This window comes from Giraffa tippelskirchi, chromosome 9 (genome assembly GCF_054371585.1).
Source record: "Giraffa tippelskirchi isolate mGirTip1 chromosome 9, T2T-mGirTip1v1.2.pri, whole genome shotgun sequence".
NCBI classification, from domain to species: Eukaryota; Metazoa; Chordata; class Mammalia; order Artiodactyla; family Giraffidae; genus Giraffa; species Giraffa tippelskirchi.
Window position 1 is genome coordinate 46241966 of NC_137283.1, and position 12592 is coordinate 46254557.

Below are 12592 nucleotides of genomic sequence, written 5' to 3' on the forward strand. Positions count from 1 at the left end.
TTCCCTTCTCCAGAGGATATTCCCGACCTAGGGTTCGAACCCATGTCTGCTGCATTGCAGGAAGATTCTTTACCATCTAAGCCACCAGGGAATCCTGAGCAAGGACCCTGACTCAGTGGTGTGAATGCTGAGTGTGCTGAGAATCCCCAGCTTATTAAATGCACTTTGCTTCCTTATCTCTGTGGCAAGCTACTGAATATCTTTTTTTTTTTCCTTTAGTCAAACGCTTCAGAGAACCAAAGCATGAAAGACGACCATGGAGGATATGGTGGGTATTTAAATATTAACTCATTCCTAAAATACTTTTGACTATTTTGAGGTTTTTTGAGGGAGTGGAGGGTGCATAGAATGTGAACAGTTATATGTAGCATAAAGTGTTGAAATCCATCAGTCCAGTTTATCATCATGAGCTGTGTATAATATGAAAGCACTTTTGTTTCTCCAGATATATGTTGAGCCCACGATAGGATTAGTGACAGCCAGATGGTGGTGATTCTGTCATCTCTCTGCTGTCCGTCCAGTTTTAGGAAATGGAAGATGACACAGATGTGTCTGTCCACACTGCAGGCTTTGTTAGTTACGTCTCCCTGTCGACAGACTATGTTAAATCCTTGAATTCTCTATGTGTAAGCAAAAAAGTAATCTAAATGTGGAGATGAGTCAAATGTACCATGTATATGCTCCTCTCATCAAAACTATAGTCTTTCTTAGTCCTAGGATGACCTTGTGGAAGCAGTTTTTCCTTCTAAATATTCTGGTTAAATACTCAGATATAGCCTCCAAAAACAAAACTCAGAAAAAACTAAATTACTCACAAGGCAACAGGCAGCTCCTCAGGACAAGATACCCTCAAGAAGCTGTTGTTGTTGCACCTATCCTAACCATAGCAACTTTACCTCCAAAGGAAACTTGTGAGAAATCTCTGTGGTGAAGGCCCTTTAATAACATTTTAGCGGTACTCTTGATTGATCTTCAATACATTGTTTCTGAATGTTGATAATCTTCATTTTTATCTTCCTCCAGTCAGTTTCTCTCAAGTCTGAGTATCTAGCTCGGGCAGGGGGTCTGGGGGAACGTGGAGTTGGGTTTTCCACATGGTCCCCTTTGGCAGCTCCTACTTTACCATGATTGTAGGAAATGATTTTCAAGCCTCAGTTGCAGGGTTGGTCTGGATAATCTCTAAGGTCCATTCCAGCCCTGAGTCTCATGCCCATCACCCTGTCAGTGGCCTGCCCAATTCTGAAGGCCCACCCAGGGAGGCAAATGGCCACAATCCAGAGGTCCCTCAGCCATGGACTGCAAGTGGTCCCCAGGTGCTCATGGTTGAAGAGAGACTGAGGGCCCATGTTGTCTCCACCATGCTCCTGCCATGTGTCCCAGAGACTACAAAACTTGTTTTTTCTTTTCTAAAACTCCTCTCCTCTAGCCCAGGATTGGCAAGTTATAGGGCACAGCCTCAACCTGGCCACTGTCTGTCTCCACAAGTAAAATGTCTTTGGGGTGCTAGTGACTCTGGCTGCCCTTACGCTGCAGCAGCAGAGTGCATAGTCATGCAGAGTACGATGACTCTCACAGCTTAAAATATCTATCCTCAGACCCTTCACAGGAACGCATGTCCACCTGGGTCCCACCCATTGTTTAAGCTGCAGCATCTGAAGGTTGTTCAGGGTTCTGGCAGCAGTGTTGGATTCATGCAAGTCTTGTTAAGCTCACATGTCATCGAGTTTGTGCATGCAGTCGGTTGGGGGCTCTTTAAAGTAGAAGTACCTTGGACCTCATCCAAAGCTGTGATTGAACATTTTGTTTTGAAGTAACAAAATTGAAAAGGTAGTAGAGACACATATTTTAAATGTGTTTTGTGTGTTTAAATCTGTGTTATCAGTCAGCAGCCTTTCAGGGATGCACTGTTACTACTGGTTTTGAAAGGTAGTTGAAAGGCCAAGCCGAAGTTAGTACTAGCGCCCCCAGAGGAGGAGACTAGTAATTGGAAGGTTGGGGTCTCCCCAGCAGCTTTTTTTTTCTTCTTTCAGACTTAACGTTTTCCCCAAATTGGATATTACCCTCCTGTCAGAGTGATAACAAGTGCCGATTCTGTTTTGTACAGGTTTTTAGACACTTCCAAACAAGCCATAGGAATGCTGTTCATCCATTTTGCAAATGTATACCTAGCAGATCTCAACGAAGAGGACCCTTGTTCACTGTAAGTGGACCGTATTTGAGTGCGAACATCACCTGGCCCTCCATGCCTTTCCTTCTGTCGCCAGTCATGTTCCCTCTGGCTTGGTGAGGGGGCAACTCCCCTTCATCTCCTGTTCCCCTCTGAGAGATCGTCGTGTGCATGCTGGGTGTTGGAGTTTGGCCCAGTGATGGTGGCCCTGTGCTCTGGCTTTCTGCTTATCAACCTAAGTTCCGTCCCTTGGCCTCCTAGTGCCCTTATGTCTCCCAGTTTCCAAGCAGCCCTTGCACGGCAGCTTGGAAGGAATGTCTGTAATGAAACAAGACACACAGGGGCTTCTCTGTCGTGTCAGCTACTCAGGGTCAGAGCCATTGTTGACCACCATTGACCTCGTTGACCTGAAAGACCATGAGAGGTTCCGCCTCATCATGCAGTCAATGTGGCTTCCACACAACCCCCAGAGTCATCTGCCTGAAACCCCAGTCGGGCCACGTCACCTGACCTCTTTGCTAACAACACTTGAACAGTGCCATGGAATGGAAAAGGTCACCCCTCTGCCTTATCCTGTCTCCATCTGCTGCCTTCCTTGCTCAGACTTGGTGCTCCAGACATGCTGGGCTGCTCCTGGTGGTCTTCAAGCCCACCAGCTGTCTCCTTCCTCTGTGCCTTTGCTTGCACTGCCCTCTGCCTGGAATGCCCTCCAGCCCTGCCCTGCCGTGTCTGAGGGAGAGCAGGTTGGAGGGCTGGTGAGTCCCTTGCCAAAAGATTTAGCATATATTTAAGACCATCTTGACTAGAAGATTCCTTTAAGCTTCTCTTGTTTGGTGACAGTGTGGAATTCTGAGATTTAGTCCAGGTCCGGACTCAGAAGGAAGTTGTAAAGTCTTCCCTCCCCAGGGTTTTTCCTGAAGACCTGGATAGATTCTCATCTGTTTGGGTGTAGTCCCAAAGCAGGGGACTGGAAGGGGGATCGTCTGTAGGGGAGTTGGTTAGGAAAGGGCCTGTTCCTTCCAGTCCTTGAGCCCAGCAGCAAGCTCGTGTCAGCCTCTGGTGAACCATCTTGGTTGGCTGAGATACACTGAGAGCCAGCTGCTCACCCTGGAGGCCCTGGGGTGAGGAACCCTATCTTCTGGTCCCACTGTGGTCATTTTGGGTCGTTGACAAACTGAATCACAGCCAGGATGGAGAAAGGGATGTTAGCTGCTGACAGATCTCAGGTGCTCAGCCAGAGGAGAAGAGGCCCAAAATGGAGTTAGGTGCTGTGAAAAGAGCCCTTAACTGGGAAGCCACGCTGTCGAAAGGTGGCTCAACTTCTCTGAGCCTCTGTTTCCTCATCCAGATCCCCAGGATCAGTGTGACGGTTTCATGAGATGATGGGTACAGGCACCATTGGAAGCCACTGGGGCACTTATCAATCAGAGGATATTGTCATTAGAGGTTAGGAAAGATGTGGAGCTCCAGCAGTTGGTCGAAGAGCTGTTGGGGAGAGACTAGGCAGGCAGAGCAGGAAAGAGAGCGCCTGGCCTGTGGAAGAGTGAGTGCCAGAATGGGATCTGTTCCAGCCCCACCATCCTTGCTTTGCCCTGTGACTGTTTACAGATGAGGGAAGGGTTGGGCTGGACCTGGGCCATCTTGAGTTTCTGCATATCTACAAGGGAAACCAGTCAGTTCAGGGAGAGGAGAAACTTAAAAACAAAGGAGGACGAGCTGCTCCCTGTGGCGACAGGGGTTCCCTGTGCTGGGGTACTGCTGTGGGTGGGTGTTTGGTCCTTGTGACGTCTCAGGGGCTAGGATTCTAATAGCACATCTGTGTAACACCTACTATGTGGCAGACTCTGTTCACCTATATTGACTCATTGGATCCTCATAACAGCCCTGCAATATGGATATTTTGATTATCCTCAGTTTACAGTTAGAGAATTGAAGCACAGAGAGATTTTTATAACTTAATTGAGCTCACAAAGCTCAAGAGTGATGGAGTGGGAATTTGAACCCAGCCAGTCTGGTCTGAGGCCCACAGGCTGCCAGTCTTGCCTGTGTTGAGGGGAGGGTCTGGAACTTCCTGTCTGTTCCCAAGGTCTGGTACACAGTAGGCTGGAATCAGTGTTTGGTGAGGGAATGGATGAAGTAATACATACATCTTTGTCAGGTACTTTTAATATTTTTAGGATGGGACCCAGATGTCAGAACCACTTGAAACCAGTGTGGTCTAAGCATGAGGGCAGCGTTAGCCTAGGGCCAGAGCTCAGTGTGACCTTGGACAAACTGCTTGGGAAGCAGTCAGTATGCCGTCTCTAGTCTCTGGTCTGAGAGTGACCCCTTGTGATTTTAAAGAGAAAAGGCAGGCAGGAGGGAAAGGCTGTTGTCCTCTCCCTCTGGTTTTCCCGCCACCCCAGGGCGCTGGTTCCAGCGTGCTCCCTTGGGTTTCAGAGTACTGTGCACGTTATTGAGGCTGGGCCTTGGGGTGGGGGCCATGGGGCTGCCTAAGTATCTCAAGCCTCTCAACTTGGAAGTGCTGCAGTTAGTCTGTAGTATCTGCAGCTTCTCTGGGGGGTTTCCAAGTTATGTGGCATCCAGGAGGGCACCTGACCCCACTACTGCTTATCTCCTGCTTTGTCTAGAGAGCTGGGGCCTGTGTTTGGGGCCCTCAAGAGAGGGCTAGTGGGCAAGGGGCCAAGTGAGGGAAGAGGTGTGTTGGACAGATAGACACAGACCCCACAAGAACAAGAGGTCAGGGTGGGCATACTCTTCTGACCCTCCTCTCCTTCCTGCGTCATCTTGCCCTTTCCATAGGTATTTGCTGGCGCTTGCCTCCGTGTCAGGCCCTGAAGCATAGGGATGATCGAGGGCACGTAGCCTTGCCCTTTTTGGTGTGAGAAACCCCAGAGGCCATTTCCTACTCTGCTCTGTGCGGCAGCACTCTCTCGGGGCCTTGGGAGGGCTGGGCCTTCAGGGAGTGAGCAGTTGTGGAACAAACTGTTTTTATCGATCAAGTTCTGTTTTCCTACCAGCCTCCTTGGCTGCTCCCAGTCACTCTGTCCCAGTCTCTGTTTGGCAGGAACACTTGAGGTCTTTTGAGTCTCTTGTCGCTCTCCCACCTTCCTTGAGCAGGGCACTGTCTTGGGGTGGGAGGCCTTCCTGGGCTCCCGGAAGTGACCCCTATAGCCTCCCCCTCATGGCCTCGCTGGAGGCTCCCCCTCCCAGAGCAGGGCCAAACAGGGCTGGGTCCCCAGCCTTGACCTTGACCCAGGAAGCATGTGGGGCCTGGCTCCCTGGTGGCCGCTCCCCAGGTGGTGCTTCCTGACGGTGCTGCGGTGCCCTCTCCTCACAGGTACCTCATCAACTTCCTCCTGGACGCCACCGTGGGCATGCTGCTTATCTATGTGGGCGTGCGCGCCGTCAGCGTCCTGGTGGAGTGGCAGCAGTGGGAGTCCCTGCGTTTTGGCGAATATGGTAACGTACTGGACGGGAGTGTGGAGGGGTCTTCCTGGAGGGGCTCTGCTCCTTGCCCTGTACAGCCCTCCAGGCCTCTGGGTTGGAGAAGGTTCAGGAGCGGGTGGCTGTGTCCTCTGTGTGGTGGAGAGGCTGGCTCTGGAGCCTGAGCTCCATCCTCCTATGTGAGGCAGATGGGTGGGTGCCCGCTTCACTGCCAAGTCCCCAGCCTTGCTGGCAGGAGCCAGAGTTCACCCTCAAGACAGGGAGGGTGCAGGGCCCTCCTCCAGCAGAGGGCGCCAGCAGCCCTGCCTGCCGGAGCGGTGAGGCCACTTTCCTCCGCCGTGCTTCCCGCCGGGCTCACACCACCCTCCCGCCCTGCTGAAGAGACAGGGTGGCTCTCAGTTTGGGAGCTGCTCTTCTTTCTGCTGCATGTCTGTACTTGTCCTGTCACTGGGCCGTTCCGCTACCGGGGCTCACAAGGTCAGGACTGGAGTGTCCCTCCCCCACCCCAGGGCCAAGTCACCTTGCCATCGCCTGGCCGTGGGCCGGCCGTCCACCTGGCATCCCACATGGACAGTCACCAGGGGTGTCCTCACTCACAGAGGCTGAGCCTAAAGCAGGTGGCCTGTGGACACTGGCGCGGTATTGACCCACTCCGTCGTGTCAGACCCTGGGGGGTCCACCGTTGGTAGGAAGCTGCCCTCGTGCTGGCTCCAAGTTTACGTGGGGTGTCTTTTACTTACTACCCCCCAGAGAAAGAGCTGGATGTGGCCTCAAGGGCTGCTGGTGAGAGGGGCTTCTTTGATCCTTGCCCCACTCTGGGGATCCACCTCTCTCCCACCTTCACAGTGGGCCCTGCTGTCTGTGGCCAGGAGCTCCCATTCATGGGCACGGCACCAGTCGTGGGGCGCATGGGCCAAGATGGGGAGGACCCACAAGAGACTGGCATTTAAAGGGAGAGCCAGTTTGTGGAGCTGGCTGTGAGTGCCTGGGGTATTTCTAGAAGTCTTAAGTAATTATCTGTCTCCATTGACAGGAGGTGAGCTCAGGGGAGGGCTTTTCTTAGCCTCCTTACTTGATCCCTGATGAGTCACTGACTTAAGATAGTGTCCGACACACAGCGTATGCCCCTGTAGCTCGGGGTGTTCCCTGCAGAGAAGCTCCAAGTCACTGATTCCTTACCATGGAGGACAGGAATGGACCACGCGCACGTGGACCAAAGCGGCATCATCCTCATTTATAGGATAGGCACCCACAGGGGTTGAGTGACGCTCACCCAGACAGTGCACGGCTTGGAGGGCCTCTTGGCTGCTACACTGGGATACCTGATCCTCCCACCAGCTCCAGGAACAGTGCTCAGGTCATCTTTGCTGTTAAGATCCCTCCTGGAAGGCAGGACTCTCAAGTCAGCTGTAGCTGAGCGGTGCTACAGGAGAGCACTCATACCCAGTCGTGCTGCTCAGTGACCCGGGAGTGGAAACCAGGCCTGGTCCCGATACACTGGGCATTATGGTAGTACCTGTTCCCAGTGTGTTTTGTTTGCATCCTCAAGAGAGATGGAAAGAAGGCAGCAGTGGTTTTTTTAGCCTCTTGTTTCTGTGCCACCTTACTCTACCCATGTGCCTCAACCCCTGCCCTTGGGTCATCCCAACCCCCTGCCTTTGGGAACCAGAGTCTTCAAGCCAGAGTGTTTCCAGGTGAAGCTGCCTTTTATTGAGGACCATCTGGGTCCTCTCTGCCCAGTCTGAGGAAGGATAGTGGCTATTCTCAGTTACCTGGTTCCTGCTTTTATTGTTTTCTTTTGCTGCTATAAGAAATTACTGCAAAATTATTGGCTTAAAACAACACAAATGTATTATCTTACAGTCTGTAGTGGAGATGTCTGACAAAGGGCCTCATGGACTAACGCCAGGTTGTCAACAGGCCTGGTTCCTTCTGGAGTCTCTACAAGGAGAACCCGTTTCCTAGCCTTGTCCAGATTCTGGACAGTATTTCTTAGCTTGTAGCCCCTTCATTCATTTTCGGGGACAGTAGCCACAGGTTGAGTGCCTCCAAGTGACACAATGGTAAAGAATCCTCCTGCAATGCAGGAGACCCGAGTTCAATACCTGGGTCAGGAAGATCCCCTGGAGTAGGAAATGGTAACCTACTCCAGTATTCTTGTCTGGAAAATCCTACGGATAGAGGATACTGGCTGACTAGAGTCCATGGGGTCACAAAGAGTTGGACACAACTGAGCAACTGATCATACGTACACACAACCACAGGTTGAGTTCTTCTCATATCATCTCTCTCTGACCTTTCACACCTCCTCCACTCTGAAGTGCCCTTGTGATTACTGGGCCACCTGGATAGTCCAGGATGCTCTCCCCATCTTGTCAGCTTAGTCACTGTTATTGCACTTGCAACCTTAATTCCCCTCTGCACAGTAGTTGCATAGTCTCAGGTTCTGGGGATTAGGATGTGGACATTATTCTCCCTACTGTACCTATTAACTGGCCCATCCACGTGAGGCAGTAGTTCCAAGGGCCCAGAGCTCTCTTCTCAGGTTAGTAAAGGAGAGGGGCTTGTTTTCTGGGTATTCCCGTGGTCCCTAGAAGAGAAGGTGAACTTACTAAGAAAAACATGGGATGTGGGGAATAGACCACGCAGCCCTGAGGGATAAGGCAAGGTTCAGGGAGAGGTGGTGTCTGCAGTCTGAACACTAGGCTGCTCTTCCCCAGACAGAATTCCTGGAAACGGTCTGTGTCCCTTGGGCACCTGTTGCTTGGGCTTTGCCACCAGCCCCTGTCCCAGTGCTCCCTCTGGAAGCCTCTCTACATATAGACAAGTTCCATCCTTTTGGTCCCATTCCCATGATTTATCCTGAGGAAATAATCCAACAAAAACACCCAAGTACCTGAGGGTGTCCAGTGTGGTAATAAAAAGCAGGGCACACGAGAATGCCTGGCTTGTCTCTCCTTGAAAGATGAGGTTGTGGGGAATGCCAGAAAGACTCTCAGATGAAACAAATCAGAAAAACCAGCACGTGTGCTGGTGGTTATGTGGCTATGTGCTGGATGCTCGGGGGACATGGTATGTGACAGTGGGGTCACATGTGACTTTTCTTTTTTTGCTTTAAAACTTTCTTATTCAAGCGTCTACATTGAAAAAAAAAAAAAAAAGGCAGCTGCAGCTAAGGAGGGTGACTCTGAAACTAAAAGCAGTGAAATTCAGGGGGTAGTGTGAGGCCAACAGGAGGAAAAGCATTTTCTTCTTCTGTTGCCACTTAAGACTTAGAGCAAATGGGGTGAGCACGATGCAAGTAGATTTTCGTTTGATATTAAATGTGTTGCCACTCATCTTGTTGACTTTTAAACACACTAGTCTCAGTTCAGTCGTCTGTTCTACCAGTGCTTCTGTCTGACTGTCCCCCATTTCACTGAACAGTTTTTAGCAAGTATTTTGAGCTGTTGTTTTTGAGAACTTTCCTCAGTAACGTCAGATAGTTTACTGAAAGGATTACAAAACTCCAGTAAAAATCTAATTAGGAGAGACTGCGCTTCTGAAATGGCTTTTTGGCTCAGATGTGTCTTACCCAGAAGTGAAAGTAAATAGGACACCGCAGGAGACACACTGAGGTCTTTCTGCATGTTTTCTGTGCACTTCTCCTGAGATTTTCCAGAAAAGGGAATGTCCTGGGGTTGTGTCCATTACAGCTGTGGAAGGCTTCCCCTGGGGCTCCACCACGCAGAACGCGTGGGACTGGGGACTGCCGACACCCACACCCAGACAGGGATTGCTGCGGACACTGTGGAAACAGATCCCTCGGGGGCCTGGATCGGCTTTGTCTCCCCTGCAGTTACTCTCCAGCCCCCTCCTGGCTGCCGTGATCAAGCAGCTCCAGCAGGGCTTCCAGAGTGGCTGGGGTGCCACCACACACACACCCCACCCCAGGTCTCCTGCTGTGAAGGCTTGTGGCTCCCTAGGGACCCATCTTATGGGTTCTGCCTGTCACTGAAGATGGAGGATGTTCACTGGAGGGGTCCTCCACCCTTCGTCAAGTCCCTTTTGAATCATTCTGGAGGCGCTTGACGGGCCAAGTGTCCCCCAGTGTGGACTGCTGGCCTCTTCTGTTTCTCAAGCACAATGACCTATGGGATGACAGACAGACGTTTGTCACAGCCTCCTTACCTGGGGGGCTTCTCTCTTTGTTTCCTTATCCCCAGCCCGAGGTGTTTTGGGGTTCCCCTAGACAGAATCTGAATTCCCCCCAGAGTCAGGTTTCTTACTTTCAGGGCTGAGAGCAGCAGGAAAGTGAGGGGGAGCAGGGAGTGGCGGCGGGAGTGGGACAGGGGTGAGAGGCAAACAAAGAGGTTGTTTGCTGCCTTCCTGATTCAGAAACCTTAGCCCACTTGCAGATGGGGAGAGGATGGGTAGCACCACAGCCACTGGAAACATCAACAATGGATAATAATAGCAGTCTTGCTTAACACAGCTTCTGCTGCCAGTGGACAAAAAGAGCCAGCTTTTCTCAGCCCCAGCAATGGGCACTTACTAACTTTAGTGCCTTGTAATTATATCTTAGAGTCTCTTAAAAGAAAGGCCACTTTGGTATCTCCAAATTAGGAATTCTCTGATTTTTGTTTGTTCAAGACAAGCTGATTCTTGGTGCCCTGGAGGGCTCATTTAGGAGCTCTTGGGTGGGGCAGGGGATGGGGGCTCATGGGAGCTGTGGGTGATGGGAGTGGGGGTGACTGAGTGACCAAGCCCTCTCTCCCTGCAGGAGACCCTCTGCAGTGCGGAGCCTGGGTTGGACAATGTGCACTTTACATCGTGATCATGATTTTTGAAAAATCTGTCGTTTTCATAGTCCTCCTAATACTTCAGTGGAAGAAGGTTTGCCTCTTGTTCCTTTCTTTACCAACTCCTTGAGATGTCAAGGAAGACAGTACTCCCCCCTTCCCCAATCCCCACCTCAGCCCTGTTGGGAAGCCAAATTGGTTTTCTTTTTAACTCCATGAAGGTACCTGGATTTGGTCTGATGGGGCAGCTCCTGGCCACGTATCAAGAGCAGTAACTTGTCACTTTTTCATATAGCATCCTTCTACCTCCCTTATGCACATCTGCTCTAGATTAATCCTTGGAATATATAAAGCCCATGAAGATACAGTCCCCGCCCTACAGTTGCCTATGCCATCGGTTAACTGTTAAGTGTTGTCAGCGGATGTTCTCTGCATCTACAGGTGCCTCCTCATTCACCTCTCTTGGCCAGTGGTTTAATCAAGCCTTTTGGTGCCACAGGCAGTGGCTGGTCACATGTTCCTGTGGTTCCTAACACTGCCCTCTGGCTCCAGGGCTGGGCAGATAGATAAGCCTCCACTGCCCACAGGAAACCAGCCAAAGTAGCTCAGATCTTTGGTTTTATTTGTGGCCAAGTTTTATTTTTTTAAAAAAATAACCAAGGCTTTTGGGAGCTGTTGTTGTTGAGGAGGTGGTTGGGGTGCAGGACTTCCGTTAGAAAGTGGTTGGCGCCTCATTGCTAGTATCTGTGATGACCATCCACCAACCTCACTCTCTCCAACTTGCTGAAGCCCACACTCCACCCTGTGCCAGCTTTGTAAAGTGCTTCGGCCTCCAGCCCCCCTTCACTTCTCACATCCACAGCAGGGGAAAGCTACTCAAGGATTACCTGCTCCTAGTGGGCTCCAAAGGGGTCCCTCATTGGCAGTTAGGTCTGGGGACTGTGTGCATGCCCTGGGTGTGAGGTGTGGTTCTCATCAGGGCTCTGAGGGAAGTGTGTTAGCAAAGCCTCCTCTCGGGGCCTCTCGTGGGCCATTTCCCTGCCTCTCTCCCACCCTCCTGGAAACTATCTTTGTGGTCTTCCCCCCACCTCACTAAGTCTGCTTCTCTTTACAGGTGGCCCTATTGAATCCCATTGAAAACCCAGACTTGAAGTTGGCCATTGTCATGCTGATCGTCCCCTTCTTTGTCAATGTCAGTGCCTTATTGCATTTCTTAACCTCTGTTCGCTCCATGCCTTCCCGTGTTCCTTTCAAAATTCTGAGAGAGAAAATACCTTATAGCACTTGGGTGCCTCCATGCAAGCATTTGCCAACTCTCATCCCCACCCCCAACCTAGAAACTTCAGGATTGCTTCCTCAACATGCAGATCCTGCTCCACGGCCTCTGTGCAAAGTGGAGGGTCCTGGGATCTTTGTCCTGACCTCCCTACCAGGGAACTGCCACGTGTGTACCAGTGACTTCTAGATTAAGACCGTTAGGAATGAAGACTGTCAGGAATTTTCCTGACCGCAGGGCTCCTAGAGAAACTCATAAACACACTGACTAGAAATTAGGAAATAAGGAAAGAAATGGTAAAGGAACCTGGGGATGACAGATGTGGCAGGTGTGCCGGCCAGCAACTCAGCCCAGGGGAGGAGCCCCTACCAGGAGTCCAAAGACCTTGATTCAGGCCCTGCTCTGCCGAGTGCTGGGACACCCGGGACAGGCTGTCCCCATCAGTCACCAGCAGAGAACCCGTTAGAGCAAAACTCTTGAAGAAAAGGCGCAGAGATTAGAAGTCTCTTCCTTGACTTCTGAGAGGGAGCAAGGGCCTGCATGATGTCTTCCTCTCCCTAGTTCTTAATGCTGTGATCTGGAACGGGGGTGAGAAGGATGGGTGTGGGGGCTGCTTGCCTTTGCTTTCATAAGTGTCTTATCCCAGAGTGACCTGCCTTTTTCTTCCCATAGGCTCTGATGTTTTGGGTAGTGGACAATTTCCTCATGAGAAAGGGAAGGACGAAAGCTAAGCTAGAAGAAAGAGGAGCCAACCAGGACTCGAGGAACGGGAGCAAGGTCCGCTACCGAAGGGCTGCATCCCATGAGGAGTCAGAGTCTGAGGTAGGACCGAGCCCTTGTGCCGCTGACCCAGGAAGGGTCTGGTCTCGTGTTTGAGTCTGGCTGTCTCTTGAATGCTGAGTCACAGCCCCACCAGCGGGA

At 51.2% G+C, this 12592-nt stretch overlaps 1 protein-coding gene across 5 annotated transcripts in view; it reads left to right on the forward strand.

Annotated features, from left to right (window-relative positions):
* Positions 1–12592, forward strand: part of STIMATE (STIM activating enhancer) — a 52317-nt gene that overhangs the window by 36092 nt on the left and 3633 nt on the right. For all 5 annotated transcript variants that reach the window (XR_014064041.1, XR_014064042.1, XR_014064043.1 and 2 more), the window contains exons 2-7: positions 220–268; positions 2105–2200; positions 5508–5629; positions 10377–10489; positions 11510–11587; positions 12344–12493. Coding sequence is in view for 2 of the 5 variants with exons in the window: in XM_081525055.1 (XP_081381181.1) it covers positions 220–268; positions 2105–2200; positions 5508–5629; positions 10377–10489; positions 11510–11587; positions 12344–12493 (608 nt within the window). In the remaining 3 variants the exon portion in view is untranslated. The remainder of the gene's footprint in view (positions 1–219; positions 269–2104; positions 2201–5507; positions 5630–10376; positions 10490–11509; positions 11588–12343; positions 12494–12592) is intronic.